At 41.0% G+C, this 17032-nt stretch overlaps 1 protein-coding gene across 1 annotated transcript in view; it reads right to left on the minus strand.

Moving 5' to 3' along the window:
* The window catches only part of TNIP3 (TNFAIP3 interacting protein 3), a 75372-nt gene that overhangs the window by 31825 nt on the left and 26515 nt on the right, over positions 1-17032 (minus strand). The window contains exon 3 of the mRNA XM_075709406.1: positions 11077-11209. Within this exon, the coding sequence (XP_075565521.1) occupies positions 11077-11209 (133 nt within the window). The remainder of the gene's footprint in view (positions 1-11076; positions 11210-17032) is intronic.

Below are 17032 nucleotides of genomic sequence, written 5' to 3' on the forward strand. Positions count from 1 at the left end.
CTGGGGAATTCCCAAAAGGGTTGAAGCACACTGCCTATGACTAATATGCCGGGCAAAGCAGTACTCTGTTTAGTATGCACGTAAATTGCAATTGACTGGCCAGTTCACCCCAAGAGAGGAAGTTGCAACTGTAAGGGAAGGAAGGGTATGTTTTTTTCAGTAAATACGAGGACAGGGTTTTCTATCCCTGCTTCCAGCTGTAAAAAAGGACTTACATAAGTATGACAAGTATTAAGTGACACTAAGACAGCGTGAACTATCATGACAGAAAAATTAGTGAGTCATGCTTATAAAGGAGTAAAGTGAAGTCTGTTAACAGCTATGGGGAAGAGCACACCCATACAAACCCCAAGATGTTTAGGGGAAGACCATAATTGAAAAATTTATTTACTTTGCCTGAAGAAAAGCTGCACAAAGATGAAGAATGACTGGTGGTGTTATTCTTCTCCTAAGGACATCATATTTGCAGTTCTAGTATTTACCTTATCTAAGCATGGATCTAGCTTCAAGCTACTCAAGTCTTCACTTAAGTACTCAAGGTACCCAACACTTCAAACTTGTGTCTTAGTTTCCCATTTGGAAAAAGAGGTTAACCTTACCAAGTTAAACTCACAGGAAAGATTAACAAAGAAAAGGCTTCCACAGACTTCACATACAAAATCAGAACGAAATAGAAAAGTGCAAAGTATTGTCATCTTCAGTCTTGGAATTCTGAATAATGAAGAAGAAAGCGTGAAAGAAAAATAATTTCCCTTATTGTGGAAAGATCTTTCTGGGTCTAAGGCTTTTTCAGTGGGGGCAGAGGTTGCTTATTTCCTTTTCAAGGAACGAAATGAAATCTAGCCTGTGAAATTTGACATAAAATAATATAAATCTGCAGAAGTTCCTTCAATTTCAAAAAAAGGATTTAGACAAAGTAAAGTAATCCTGTGAAATGCTGGAATTTAACAATCACATTTCAGATCTCTGGTTCATAATGTGCGACTAAGCAACTCCCCTTTTGCAAGATACAGAACCCAATTTGGAAGAAAGCTACTATTTTATAACATTTGCATATGAAGTATATCTTCCCTACCCTGATGTTCTTTTTATTTTTTCCTGGTTTACAGAGCGGCTGGAAAACTCTTGGGGTATAAAGAGAGAAATTAAAAAACAAATGTTATTTTAAGAAAGGTACTTTAGATTCTACATAGGACTCATCCTACCCATCAAAAAATAAAATAGTTTCATCTGTACCTTTACCAAAACTAGTCTTTGAGCATATCCCTCCCAAGTACAGCACTGGTTTAAAGAAAGAAGAACTGCAGGCTGATAACACAACAGCAATTTCCACATTTGCATTTCTTGACATTTCTGTAGTGATTAATATATTGTAAGAAATATGAGCCAGTAACTGTCAGGCAATGAAACAAAGTAAACCTCTCTACCATCAAAGCAAGGTTATGTGAAACAGGAAGGCCATCCTGCAGGAAACAGACATGTGAGAAGGTCAGCTTCTAAAAATTAATAAACATACTGTGCTACCTGAGAGATGTAGTAATAGTTAAACTGTAAAATCCCCATAGTGGACAAGGAAGAGGAAGCCATAGTGGACAAGGAAGAGGAAGCACCACGCCTTTTAAAAATGAGACGGAGTATTATAATATTATTAAAAGTTTATGTCAAACCAAAGCTTATATGTAATGACTTCAAAGCACTTTGCAGAAGTAGGCAACAACCCTATTATACACATAGGCAAACAGACCAGCTGAATGCTAAAGGTCATCCAGATGTTAGTGTCAGATCAGAGAATGATGATGTCTCCTTTCACCCACAGTCTGTCACAGATGAGTCTGCAGCATCCATTAGCAGGCTGTCACTGCATAATTTTGTGTTCTGGCTGTACTAAAGTTAGGGCACATGAAGAGTCAAGAGTCAGCTGCTGAAGGAGAGGGTACTGTAACTAGACACAAATGACACGAACAGCAATTATCTATTGTCTTCTCAAAATGTCCCACTACCTTGCGCTGGCCTGCTACAGTCCTATAGATCATAAACTCATGGAAACAGAGTCTGTCTATGAAGTACCAACACTGAGCATCTGATTCATAAAAATACAATCAGAAAACTTCCACATTGCACACCGTCATGGTTTAGCCCCTGTTGGCAACCAAGCACCATGCAGCTGCTCGCTCAACCATCCCCGGTGGGATGGGGGAGAGAATCAGAAGGGCAAAAGTGAGAAAACTCGTGGGTTGAGATAAGAACAGTTCAATAATTGAAAAATAAATAAATAAATAAATAAATAATTGTAATTAAAAGGAGAAGAACAAGAGAGAGAAACACCACCCAGGGAGGGAGAAAAAAAAACTAAACAGGGGATGCAACTGCTCACCACCTGCCGACTAACATCCAGCCAGTCCCCGAGCAGCGATCGCTGTCCCCCAGCCAAGTTCACCCAGTTTCTATACTGAGCATGATGCCATATGGTATGGAATAGCCCCTTGGGCAGGCTGGGTCAGCTGGCCTGGCTGTGCCCCCTTCCAGCTTCTTGTGCACCTGGCAGAGCATGGGAAGCTGAAAAGTCCTTGACTGGTGTCAGCACTACTTAGCAACAACTAAACCATCAGTGTGTTATCAGCATTATTCTCATCCTAAACCCCAAACACAACATTATGCCAGCTACTAGGAAGAAAATTAACTCTATCCCAGCCGAAACCAGGACAATATCTACTCTATCGACTCTTGAGGGCAATGATTCTCAAGCATAGACACCTTCCCTTACCCTGGCTCCCATGCTCAGCAGTCCCATCCCCATTCCAGCAGCAGCTAAGCTTTGGGAGAAAGCTTAGGTTGAACAGCTGCATTTTATGGTCTGGCCTGCTAAGGTAAACCAGCCCCAGTTTCCTATTTCCTCACAACAGTGTGCTGCGATGTGCTACGTGAGGTGCAGAGCGGTCCCTGCAGTGGGGACACAAGAGCAAACCCAGGGCACAGCCCTACTCATGAATCACAGCTCCCACTTGAAAGATATTAGTGGTCAACTTACTTTGAAGAGAGGATGAGGCTAAGACCCTGGAGTGCATGCAGTCGTTACTGTTATTTAGTTCAAAACAGTTTCCTGGAAAGCTGAGTAGTTTCCTGGAAAGCTACGTGAACATTTGGACACCAAGTCCTTTGTTGTCGATATCTTAACGGCCATGTTAACAACTACTGAAAGTGAATTATTCTCTTTCGGACTGCAGGATTTGAAGGTGCCATTTATAGGGATTTTCACTAATTGCAACACTGTTCCTTTCTGCTCTCCCCCCACCCCCATGACGCTGTGAGAGAGCTGGGGAGACCTGGGGGAAAAGGTGAAGCTCCTGGAAGGGTAGAGGCTAGAAGAGCAACAGCATCTCCACATCTCCCCCTTTCCATGCCAAAGTGACCTGCAGATTTGTCCATTTTCATCTCCGTGAGCCTACAATAGTGACTGAGCAGCCACAGCCATTGTCTTTTCCCACGCTAGGGCTATGCATAAGAGTTTTGAGTCAAGTTTTGCTGTTTGGTGAAATAGCTGTTTGCACGCAGTTTGGCACTGTCAGTGAATGCCATTTATACTGGCCTCATTTATTGGGCAAATCTTTCACCTAATGTTACCGTCTTGTTCGAAAGACTTATTGCTCCCTGCTAACAGTCAGTAAGCTCTGAGCTAGGAATGCCTGTGTGGAAGCTCTTAGTTTGTTACTGGCCTTCCACCCTACTTACGCATGTTAAAAAGAGTGCCAAATTTTCTCACATCATCTTAGCTATTGCTCTTCACTACAAGTATTTGATAACAAAATATGACGGAATAGAAATGACATTTAGAACTCCTCAGTGCTGAGCAAGGCAGGCTTAGCGTTCATACAGATAACGCTGATGCCCCTTCGCACAGTGCCTAAAGTCAAATGCTTTTTAAGAGGCTTGATAGGAAATACACCTCAAGGGCAACAACATGCTGTTCAAAAACAACAGTGCTGTTCAGTTGTGCAAGCAGCTCGGTGGGAGATAGGTACCTTGCTCCCTCCCTCACAAGAGCTTTTGTGTACTGATTGCTATGTAAGAACAGTACGGGGTATTAGAAAGAGAAGAGTATGCCTGAAGTCTACATGAATAGAAGAAATGCCAATGAGTAGGGAACAAAAGCTCGAGCTCTTCAGAGGTGGTGGTATTCTTCCAGCAAAAAAAAATAGGAGCGGTTGAAGCAAAATTGTTGTTTCTCTCTGTGAAAACAGTTAATAACACTGAAAAGGAAGACAGGAGATGACAACATTCATTTTCTTTGGTATCGCGGAGATAAAGACACTACATTTGTTTATCGGTCTACTACTACACAATGAAGAACAACTTAGCTGTACGACAGCACTTCAGAAATCTGAGATATATAAAAATCCTTGAAAGAAGGACTTTTTGACAACTATCAGACTTCAGAATTCCAAAAAAGAAAAATATTTTTAAAGCGTTTATATTTGAATCAGGTATGCAGTTTGAAATTGCTTGGAGAATTCTAATTGAAGACCAGACTGTAAATGCAGTCGCAAACCTAAAAAACCGTTTACAGATCCAAGCAAACTTTCAAAAGGCTGTTAAAATTTTCCAGTCTGCAAAACATAACCAGACCAGTTAAAGCTTTTTGGAGAAAAATTTGTCCTAGTGCTACACAGTCACAGGAAGCTCAGGAATCTTCACAGGAAGCAAAAAATGACAGCTGGAGAGGGTGTCTGCAAAGTGTGAACAGGTCTGCACAAAACACCAGGAAAGTAAATTTTGGAGGAACACATAGGCTTAGCAGCATTGTCCAAAGGCAAGGCAGTGTATGTTTGTTTGCTAGATGTTGCACTGTTTGGCAAATGCCTACAGAAAAACAGAGCAGGTACCTGAGGAGAAACCAAGCGTGCCTGTTCTGTACAGTGGGAATGATGTCAGCCACACGCTGTGCTGAGAGGACATCCATCGGCGCTAACGAAGGCGAGTGCTCCCCAGGAGCTGCCCGAGCCACTCTTGCAGCCATGGACTGAAATGGCACCTCAGATGTGGGCAGTACCCCGACTACATGCGTGCTGGACACTGCCATGCAAATTAGCACCATCTCTAACACTGCAGTAAAGGGCTTGTGGGGAAAATCTACTCACTCTCTTGTCACAGACAACTAAAAATCAGATTTTACTGTGGTGAAATCATACCTACTTTAGCCGCTAACATGCAAAATCAAGACTTGCTAAATGTGATGTAACAGCAGTGACAAACTGGTCAGCAAGTTTTATAAATTACAATCTAATGCTTGCATGAACCTTAATTTCCCTGATTATTTAATCTCTTCCTCTTTAAATGAAGAAGTCATTCTGTGTCATGGCATTTACTGGTTATGCTAAAAAAAAAAAAAATTCACAAGAAAACAGACTGCAGGGAATAGTCTGTGAGTGGAGAAATACAAACTTGGCAACCTCTTAGAGTATAACTGCCTCTGACTTCACAAACACGTGTAAAACCACACCAGAATCTGCAGTGGACAGAGTTGTGTTACTCTTTATAGCCTCCCTAAAATACACAGAATACAGGCCTTTATCTAGCTGGGGTCCATCACACATTTTAGAGCAAGAGTGTAAATAACTTACATTCTCTTTTCATCTGTTTCTCATCCCTTACTTCTCCTTCCACTCTCCAGAAAATCACTTCCTGTGCACATTCCTTCTGTCCATCCCAAACGAGGAAACAAAACGTCATGACTCCTGCTGCTGGGCTGTGACTTGTAATTGTAGCACCAACCACCACTTAATATAAATAAACTTTTCTTTATATTTGAGCACCATTCGTGTAAACATGGAAAACAAGGGAGAGAAACAGAGCAGAGTCTGCTCTCCAGACAAGCAAGTGAAGTTTGGTAGCTTAAGAAAATGAAGTTAATATACAACAAGAGTGATCACTTTCTGTCTTTGGAGAGCTGGTCATGTCTGGCTCCTCCTAGAAGAGTGGTTAGTAATTTCTCTTCTATGTGTATTATAAAAATGCTTCCTTATTGCCCACATGAGCCCTTCTGTTCCTTGCTCTATCTCTGTTACAGTGGCTGATCAAAACATGATTAAATGTATTAAGAAAATATATTGAGCAAACCTGCACCTGCAAGTTTGACTAATAGTCAAACCTTCTGTAATGTTTGTGAATCATAATTTAAAACATTTAAATTCTCTTAATCATCACGAATTCTTAGTAAGACCTTTACCCAACTTTCTCTCACTCTTCGCACACTTTCTCCCCATTATACTCACACACTTAGCCTATGAAGCATTATCCTTAGCACTTATCATTTTTGTCCATGCTACAGGCGATGGTGACAGCAGAGAATTGGCCGTTTATTTTTCAAAACTCATCAGGCAGCTCTGATCATCATGACAGATGGTACCTGTTCCACCTTTCATTTTTGTTCACTGCTGTCTTGTATTACTTTAAAGACTGAAGGAGGGGAATATCTTCTTTTATGGCAATCAGTTTGAGCACACTCGGGGAAGAAAGTTTCAGATGCTTTGGAGTGTGGCTGCCAGGAATGCCCGGCAGGGAGCTGGGAGCCAGAAGCTCCTGTAGAGAGACTACTGTGAGGAGCAAGCATAAGCCAGCCAGCTACCAGGTATGGAAAAAGCTTTCCAGGAAGCAAATGGGACCAGGCAGGATTTCCTGTCCCTGAGAAACTCAGCAAGTTAACTCACAAGTGGCAGCATACCACCATGCCTGCAAGGGCAAAGAGGGCTGAACTGCTTAGAAGCCTTTATTAATTTCTTTTCTATTTCTATGATATTCTGTAATTTTGATTAGTAGCACCTTTGAGGTTGGGGTTTTTTTTCCCTGATTAAAAATGAGAATTATTTTAGTTTGTATTTTAGGAGGAGCTGACCTTTCTGAGTGTAAAAGCCTTTTAGCCATCTTTAGGAAGCTTGCAACAGGAGAAAAATCAAAGCCTTGGAGCTGTGGCCAACACTGAATCCTCTCACAAGCATCAGCACCACAAGAAAATAAAAATTCTCATTTTCAGAGTGCTGGATCTTTATTCTGGGAAAGGCTTCTGTTACAGTATTACAAAATAGGCACTCACAAATTAAGATAATGAAAGCCACTTGTCACTTCTGAAAATTCCGTCTGTTCAGTAACTGCAGTGAAACCAACAACCATTAAAATGCTTGATTCAAGTAAAAGTGACTCTTTCCTTGACGATGACAAAATGGTAAAACCATCTTTTTTTTTTTTTTTTTCTTCCTAGCTGATCAGGTATCTGCTGTGAGGTTTGTTGGGGTATTTTTGTTTGTTTTATTTATTATACTGTTCAGTTGCAGAGCTGTAGAAGCTACATTACTGGGGTTAAAATTTGGTAGCTTCTGGGGAGCCTTCTGTTTGCTTACATTTTGGTTGAGCTTTGCTTTTGGCTTTATTCCTGAAGCTGTTACTGTGCCAGCAGTGCTTGCTACAGTATCTATTGCAACCCCTTTTCCCATTCTGGTGCACATGGTGAAACTGTAAAAAACAAGAGATTTTAGTTGAAGAATAAAATCAGCTCTTAAACCAGAAGAAGAATCTACCTCTTCCTGTCTAAACCTGGTCCACGTGCTTCAGCCAGAGAAGTGTGATAGAAAGGGATTTTCCCTTAAATAAGTATGTCAGCCTCAACCTTTTGAGCTGTTCGGTTAGGTACTCACTCTGACAGAAAAATATGTGCAGATGCAAATGTGTGCCTTAATATGTGGGAACCCGATAAAATTAGAGCAAGATGTGGTTTTAGAGTAAGTAAAACACAGCACAGGCTTCTGTTTCAGGATATCCTTTATCCACTGTTTTCCATCATTGCCAAAGACACTAACCATAATGGCATGGCTACTCAAGTACCTAAGCATTTGCAAACTCAGGCCTGGTGATGAAAATCCCAGTTTCATGGAACAATAATCGGATGATAATTTGTAACTGTAGCAGACACGCTGTTTTGAGTTTTACAACATAGTTGTTGCAAGTACAGATAGCCCTTCAATGAAAGTTTTTTTCTCACTTACACCCAAAACAGTTCAGGGGCTTGAAAGTTTTTTTTGTTTGTTCGGTTGGTTGGGTTTTTTTAACCAACTGATCCCATAAAAATATATTATTTCTGTCAACTTTACTTTATGTTGACACACCTCTAATTATTTTAGTTGCTATTCTTCCCTTCCTATTTGATCCTTTTATCTACCCTCACCTCCCCCAGAAAACATCCTTCTTGTCTACAAAATCTTGATGAAGCCTTAAACATACTGAAAACACTCTGCATGAGTACTTTGTAGTAATATTTGTATTTTGATGCATAATATTAGTCTAGCTTATTCCAGTTGAATGTAATCAGCTTTATACTTAAATTTGAAATAAGAAGCGGCTTTTCTGTGGTAAGAAATATGTTTGATTTCTTATATTAAAATAGCAAATTGCTTGATCAATTTGGCCTTCAGCTTCCCTCTCTGTAGAAGACAGAACAAGGAGCACTTTCCTTCCTGAGGCACGTTTTGAGGACAGGCGTTTTCACAGACTAAGGCCTCTGCATGACTGGAGCCTGCAATCCTTTTCGTTCACATACTCTCCTGCTGCACATCACAGCCATAAGTGATGTTACAGAAGACAGGGGGAACAGATAAGAAAGATGTGAATTAGAAATTATCAATTGTTCTAATCAGTAAAAGACTTCATCGTATGTTTCCCTTTTTTGGTGAATGGCTCTAGCAAAAATGAACACATTTCATTAAACTGAGAAGAGCTAAAACCAGTGTAAAATAATGACGCCCCACTAACGTCTCACCTCTCATTTCAGTTAACACTTAAAAAAACCCAAGACAGTTTGCTCACCTAGACAAACTACATACAGGGACGCAGGCACTCAAATCCCTTATATTACACCAATGAACCATATGTGAGTGTTGGGGACCCGAGTACACCAACAGGCTCTAATTGCTGTGACCTGCCTGCAAGGATGTTTCTCTAATCTCCTCCCTCTTTTCCGTCTCCCGGACCGGGGAACATAGCATCATAACAAGCTGCAATTGAAGTACTACAGATAAAGGAATCATAGGCTGAAGGATGTGCTGAGAATTAGTTCATTCTGCAGACCTACATTTTCTCTCTCTCAAATATTTTCCTTTAAAACCACAATAAGATTATATATTTTTATGGTGGAAAAAAAAAATCCTGGTGAAAAAGGGAATTTGTTTACAGACATTTCCAGATAACAGTCTCGAAAGCAATTCAAGCTCAGAAGCAAATGCCATTTTGCAGTGTGCAGTTCATACTCTTCACTCCAGAAAAAAAAGTTACAGAATACAAATGACTTGCTGGCTCTGCCAAATAACTTCCTGATGAATGACCAACACTACAGGGAAGAGTACACTTTTGTTCCATTAACTTTTTCCTAATTCTTAAATATAGAATTTTCCCCTCATTTTAAGTTTAAATCAGCATTTCATTTCACAAACAGACATTTTCTAGGTCTTTTTTTTTTTAATATTATTTTATAACCTTTGTAATTGAAAGTATACTAGGTTTGTTAAAAATATTACTTCCTTTTCTAAAACACACAATCCGATACATGTACTCCTAACATCTTATACTGAGGTTGTTGGAGCTTATCATCACAACTGTCAAGCTGTCACGCACTTGAAGTCCAAGTCAATAACCAGCCAAGTGAAAAGCTGTTTGGCTTAAAAGTATAACTAAAAAATAGCCCAGTATATTTCTAGTGCGGAAATAAACCTTCCTCCTTTAACCTGTGAAAACCACACACATGCATCTTTCACAGGCAAACAAGTGCTGTAAACGCAAAAAGCATAAAAGCACTACAGATGAAATGATGCCATGGTATTCTGTGTGAAGTGCTGAAGCACTCCACAGGAACAGCTGGGGTGAGCACATCCTTTCTTTTTCCTCCCCACACGCCCCGAATCCTTTCCTACGTCTGCTTCTGTTGGAGGGAGGCTAACATGGGGGACCAGGTGTTTCCACAGACCATTTGTAGCTTGCTGTTCTGCTCTGTAATTTCATAGCTCAACGCTACTCGATTCTGCACTGACTTCTGTTTCACCGTGCTTATTCCTCCCCTGGGGCCGGGAATCCCCGTTCCTCCCTGTGGCTTCTCTCTCACTGTTTCTAATCCCACTAGTCTTGTCCCCGAGGCATCTCCTTAGGCTCAGCTCAGCTTCACGCCCCAAGGTCATGAGTCATTTTGGAGATGGCGGTTTACATGTGAAAGGAGCTATGTGTGATTTCAGATTTCATAAAAGAGAGTCATCTCTCCTTTACCTCCCCATCAATTTCCTGCATCATGCCTCGGGGCGCAGCCTTCAGAGGTTTCCTTCCCCCAGTCCCGTAGTGGAGTCACACAGGCAGGTAAGTGTGTCACCCCTTGCAGGTGGATGGCATTCATGGCTTAATCACTGCTCCCTTTCCCAATTTGCAGAAGACAGAAATTTCCTTTTGTCCTCCTACTGCATGACAAAAAGCAGCTTGCTATTTCAGGGAGGGAAACTGAGAGGGAAACCTAGAACAAGTTTCTGTCATTCTTGTTAACCGCTGCTTCACTGCAAGCAAAGACAACCATCTTAGCAGGTGGCTTACAATTTTGTTTGTAGTACCACAGAAGTGTGGGTTTGAATCATCATTTTCCTCCTCCTTTCTTCCTATTTATCTAAAAGCCTTTCTGACACTCCCAAAGATCTTTGTCCCCCACACCTCAGCTCATCCTCAGTTAAATCAGAATTACCAAATGCAACAACCTAAAGAAATGTCACTGCTCTTGGGGTATACAGATTTGTGGATCTGTGTTATCTGTGGCTACAGAGAGTGGCACTTGGGATAATCAGTGGGTTTAGTTGAACTTTTAAAGCACTGTAAACCATATCTTCCCACTCAGTCTTCCTCATAACAGAAAATAGCTGTATCAGAAAAAAAAAAAAAAGTGTAGCAAGTTCATTGCATCATTTCAGAAATCAAAAAGTTTCACGCATAATCAAGTCACCCAGGGAACATCCCCTGAGTGTTCTTTCCTGGCAGATAAACATTGCAAAAACAGACTGCATTTACCTTAAGCGAACACGAAGTTCTCTGAGGGTTCGGACTCTCTTGAGCAACAGGTTTAGGGTTCTCACAGGACTGGCAAGTGTTATTCTTCTCTATCAGGTTCCTTATTTCAGCATCAAGCTCTTCACTTTCACACCTGCTTAGAAAGAAAGCAATGTTAAACTTTATACCAAAACTTGAAGCACAGAGAAGGCAAATTTGTCAGCTGTCTTCTGAATGTGACAACACAGACAGCATAGCTAGTCCTGCACCGTGCTCCTGCTACCTTCCTCCCTGGTATGCAATCAGGGAGCATGACAGCAGCGTCACACAGGCAACCTCTGAGTGCTTTGTGGCAGAAATTAATTTAAAATATTTAAACAAGCAGTCTTAATGAATTTTACTACCTTGTGCCTACAAAATTCAAGTCAACCCTTTTGAGCATTATATGAAGACTGTCATGTGCCCTCCACCCTACCCACCCACCCACAGTTTCAAGAATTTTATATTCAACTTGAACAAAAATGCAATTAAACTGGTTAAATTTGTTTTGAACTCCAAAACTAGTTGCTCAGTTCACAAAGTTTTTTGATAGCACATTTTGTTTTCTGTAAGACTTCGTAATGCATTTTCAATTTTTTTTTTTTTTCCTGAAAGCTCCTTTTAAAAAACATTCATATCTTGAAAAAATTGCTCTGTTGTGGGCACCAAAATTAAATTTGTTTGGTGGGAAAATTCTTTTCTTTCTGTCTCTCTGCTAAGGACACACAGGACTTAGGTGCATTTAAGGGCTTGCTCCAAATTTGCAGGACTAACTAGCAATTAGGGGTGATTCACTTGATACACTGTAAGGGTGGAATGTGACTTTCAGAGAATGGACGGAGGCATAATTAAAACAAATGCCAAAAAGCCCTAGACCCAAACCAGGTTTTCAAGAAATACTCATGTCTTTTGCAAGCTCAGACCTTCATTTCCCAATCAGCTTAAACCAACTCTAAATATAAGTAATGCACAACCAGAAAGAAAACTGCAAGGCTCAAAAGGATTATCAGCCTGTAATAGCAAGATTTCTTCTTGGTTTAGGCAGAAAATACTAAATTCTTCATTTGAACTACCAGAAAAACTGAAAGCAGTAAGAATTTATCAGTTATACTTATTACAGTTTAGACAGGCAATCCACAGGGATTGCACTGCAGGTTCCGAGGAAACTCTTAAAGGGCAACTGATAAAATTATCCAGTACACAAACCCATCTATCCTAATCATAAGAGTAAGTAAGTGTGGCAAATTTCACACTGAGAGCATAAAATGCTTCATTTTATTATCAATATTTACAACACAGAGACTATAACAGAAATGTATTTTCACTAAGCTTGAATGCAAAATCAGTTGCAGAGGCACTACAATAAAATACCAACAGTAGCAAATAAGGAGAAGTAAAACTCAAGACCTTTATTATGACTTGCCGCCTAGTAGTTGGACAAGCTGGAATTTCATGGCAGTTTCAGAGCTGCCACAAAGCCTGCCTGCAGCAAAAAAAATAGTTTCATGGCAGAAACAAGGTATTTTGATGTTTCAAGAGCTAGACCTATAGCATAGGGAAGTAGGACTTTTACACAAGGAACCAAGATGAGGGTTTTTTAGTGCTAGAAGGTCTTGAAGCACTAGAACACATCACATGATTTTTCTTCTCTGCAGAAAGATATTTCTTCATACTAACCTTTTGCGTTCTTTTTTTTTTTTTTTAAACCGATACAGCAGCTAGTGTGAGTTCAAAGAAACAGCGTACCCAGCTGAAGAGAGTATTGTCTTTTGTTAGACCACTTCAAGTGGCCGTAACTCCCTCTCAAAGCCATGACGATTAAGAGAAAGACCTTCTCCATGCACATTTTCATGAACCTCGCAGCGGTGCAGCAGGCTGCAGCTGCTCTGAACGCTCATGGCAGTTTTCAAAGCCTCAGCTGCATGTGGGTGGCAGGTGAGCCCCAGCAGCACGGGTGCTGTGTGGCAGCTCACGAAGAAAACTACAGAAGGAAAACAACAAACCTTGCGAAAGAAATCCAACCCTTTTCTGTCTTGCTAAATATTGCAAAATCCTGGATAGACCAGCACAAGTGACACTTTTTGTTTTTTAAGCAATTCTGTGCTAAGGTTCTGAACAGTAAATTCTCAGGCAGCAGCATGACCAAGTAATCTGCTTATAGCCTTCATTTTTAATCAGCTACATAATACAAGGTTTGCAACATAAGTAGCAACCCCCGTTTTCTCTCAGTGCACTTCCCTGAAAAACAGCATCTTCAGCTCGTTTAGACTCTCATGCCTGACCCAGCCTGAGATTGCTTTGCATAACAGAATTGGACATACGCTGTGCAGAGCACTCAGTGCTTTTGAAGATGCTCGGAAGAATTGAAAAGCTGCAGCACGGAGGCAGTCGCTCATGGTGCAGTTTTAGGAAAAGTGCATAAAACTATATTTACGTAGATTGCTGCAGCCTCCTTAGAGCCCCTAGAAATGTGGCAAAAGGAAGGGAGAGGTTAAGTAAAGTGAGGTGAAATGTTACTGAGCAGTATTGAGGGATTTAGGAGAGAGCTGATAAAACCACAGGCCAATATTTTCAGACTGAGCTTTCAAAACGTCAGTTTTTTGTCTGTGCTCAGGCAACCAACCAAAGGCAGGCTTAGTTGCTCTCCTCTTTCCTTGCTCCACGCACCTGCTGTGTGAGATCAATAGAGCAACCAGCTTACCGCCTAGCTGAGAGAGAAAACTCTGGCCCTACAAGTGGCTTCTGGTAAAGAGTGTTTTGCTCATTGCCCAGGGTTGCAGTCACACATCCTGCTCCAGCTGCAGCAAAGTCAGCCGAAGCGTTTAACTCCTCTACAGCCCCAGACACTTTCCGCCTTCACTACCTCTCCACTGTAATTACCATCCCCAACTGCCAGCACAACCCACTCACCCACCTTGGTCAAAGTAGTCAAGGTTTCTTAAAACTCTCTGAAGTCAAATAAAGCAGCTTGGACTAAAACAACTGTTGAAAATAAAGGAGCAATGTCTAGGTGCAGTCCTGAGGACAGTGGAAGACAGGCAGCAATCTCTTGCAGGAGTGCAGCGGCAGGTATTTAAGTAGGCTACACCCATCTCTGCTGCTGGTTCAGCCACAGGGAGAGGAGATGCGTGACCACATTGTCACATTGTGACAGGACAAGGAGTAATGGTTTTAAACTAAATAAGAATAGAGATTTAGACTGGATATAAGGAAGAAATTTTTTACAGTGAGGGTGGTGAAGTACTGGCACAGGTTGCCCAGAGAGCTAGTGGAGGCCCCGTCCCTGCAAACATTCAAGGTCAGGTTGGGCAGGGCTCTGAGCAACCTGATCTGGTTCAAGATGTCCCTGCTCACTGCAGGGGGGTTCAGCTAGATGATCTCTAAAGGTTCCTTCCAACCCAAAGCATTCTGTGATTCCATGACCACAGCCTCCTGAGATCAGAGCGTGAATCAAGCTGGGAAATACCCCATAACGATAGTGGGTTGACTTGAAATATTTCTTTTCAGCCAGGAAGCATTCATTCCTCGCTCTGCTCCCCACAGTTTGCCTGACACTGTGGCTGTAAATGATATTCACCTCTGGCTGCTCCCACCCTATCTCTGCATTCTCCTTTCTGGACTTAGGAGCACCTGGGCAAGAGCAGGAACCAGGTGTGCCTGGGTAAAAGAAAGGGAACCACAAAAGACTCAAATCCCTACAAATTGATTGCTGCTCTGGAATATCCATGTGTTTTGACACCATCACAAAAGTCAGAAAATTACTTCCTTGACTGGATTTCTCAGTGCATTTGGTTTTCCCCTCAGTTTTTAGACTAAGGTCTTCTGATCAGAAACTATTACTCCATTTATCTGTATTTTAATATTAGCCACTTTGATAATTGGAAGGACATATTTATTGTGATGTAAAATGTTCATGATATCTGGCGTACAGATCCATTTTCCAGTCTGGACTTTCCGAGCATACAGATGATCTGAGTGCTTGAATGCATCTTCAAGATATTGGTGATTAGGAGGCACCCCAGAACAAGACAGTTCTTGATTATTACCTGAGCTTCCCCTGGTGAGCTCTAGAGGGCACACAGCATTTAGCTTCTGCAGAAAGCAATTTTTTCAAAACTAGTTTTGGTTTTGTGAAGTTCACAGGTACGTTTCTGCACCATTAATGCCCTTACTGTTCTACGCCGTTGCCAACATTTTCTAAAATTAGGTATTTCTGGTTTTAGTAGTTAAATTATGCAAATTGGCAATCTGTTAGAAAAAAAATCAGAAAAATGAAATCCATTCAAATTTGGGAGATATAATTTTGTGTTTTGTAAAATCAATCATCAGAGAATATTAAAAGCATTTGCATGTGGGACAAAGTATATCACTTCTATGTGCAAAAGCTTTCTAAAGTATATGAAGATACGAAAAATACAGAACTCATCCTACTTACATAGCATGCTATGATTAATGCAGAAGCCAATAAAAGACTAGAATATTAACTCCTCTTCGTAAGCTTTGAGTTAGTTGATAAATTTCCTTTTTTGGGAAAATTAGGAGATTTCACATGGAAGCAGAATCTACAGATGTAACGAAGGAAGCTGGTCTCCCAGCATATATTTTAGCAGCTTGCAGGAAAAGGAGAGACCCCAACCTTACTCATAATTTCCATGTCATATCTAAAAAGTAGTAGCCATTATCCTTCTAGCCACATCCTCCAAGAATACGAAATTAGGTCTGTTCTCTTTGGTTTGCAAGTTGCCATATCCATGCAGGATTTCCTGCTAGAGGCTAACTGCACCACATTAAAGATATTTGCATTTCTCCCATATGTATTGACCTAGCTGTCTTTAAAATGGTTTTCACTTTTTGCTCTATGGTACATCTTTGCACCATCTCAATTTCTAGGCTCTATTAGCTTTTTGTAATTAATTATTTATAAATGGCTGCATACTTTTTACAGCAATTCAGTTTTTCAGCTAGAAGCCAGAACAAAAATTGTGCCCAGCACATGCTTTGTCTGTGAATGGGACTGAAATTCCTACACAGATCTATGCCACCCAGCTAAACAAACCATCCTGGTCTGTCTGTCCTCACAGGGTTAGGCAAAGAAGTGCTGGTTGTACACACACGGGGAATTTTATTAAATTATGCATGTAACTGAGCCAGAGCAAAACATGTATTTGGCCAAAACTATCACTAAAGCCAGAATATGGCGGCACCAGACAGGTAGCGCGAGGTGTGGACACCAGTGGCTTCTAATAGCATCGAGGGCACTCCTTGCAGTCCATCTTTTCCTGGACAGGAGAAGCAGCAGGAGACAGAACAACTCCCACTAATACATGCTTTCATAATGCAGCGGCAACCAGTTCAGCTCCTGATGGCCAGCCCCATGCTCTTTTGATGAGCCACATGCTTTGGGCTTGTAGCAGCACAGTTTGATGGCCAAGAAATACATGTTTATCAAGTAGCTAGGTACAAGCCCCATGCAGAGTCCCAGCTCTGCAGCTGGTACTCTTTGTGAGCTCTTGATTCTCCCTGGTTTTCACTGGGAACCGGCATTATTACTTCGGAACAGCAGTTATGTGACAACAATGGACAAACTTACAACATGTCCCAAGGCATTTATTGCAAAATATTAATACCAAAGGCATATAACTCTATTTGAAATAATAATTTCAAGGCTGGTGTGCTGGGGTCATTCTCCTGTGATTGGTGAAAGCACAAATACACACTGTAAACAATTGTGATAAAAGGTTTTAAGCCAGGATTTACAGCCAGATGCCAACACCACAGAGTCATATTTTGACGGGAAATGAATTCCAGAGTCTAGGGGTTAAACACATGCTTTATCCCCTTGGGTGGGCATTTGGGATGTAGCATTCTTGCTTGGCTAAAGTCTAAGGAGCAGATCCACAGAAAGAAATAAATTTCTGCATTTGAATTATGGAGGATA

The sequence above is a fragment of the Pelecanus crispus genome, chromosome 4 (assembly GCF_030463565.1).
Source record: "Pelecanus crispus isolate bPelCri1 chromosome 4, bPelCri1.pri, whole genome shotgun sequence".
NCBI classification, from domain to species: Eukaryota; Metazoa; Chordata; class Aves; order Pelecaniformes; family Pelecanidae; genus Pelecanus; species Pelecanus crispus.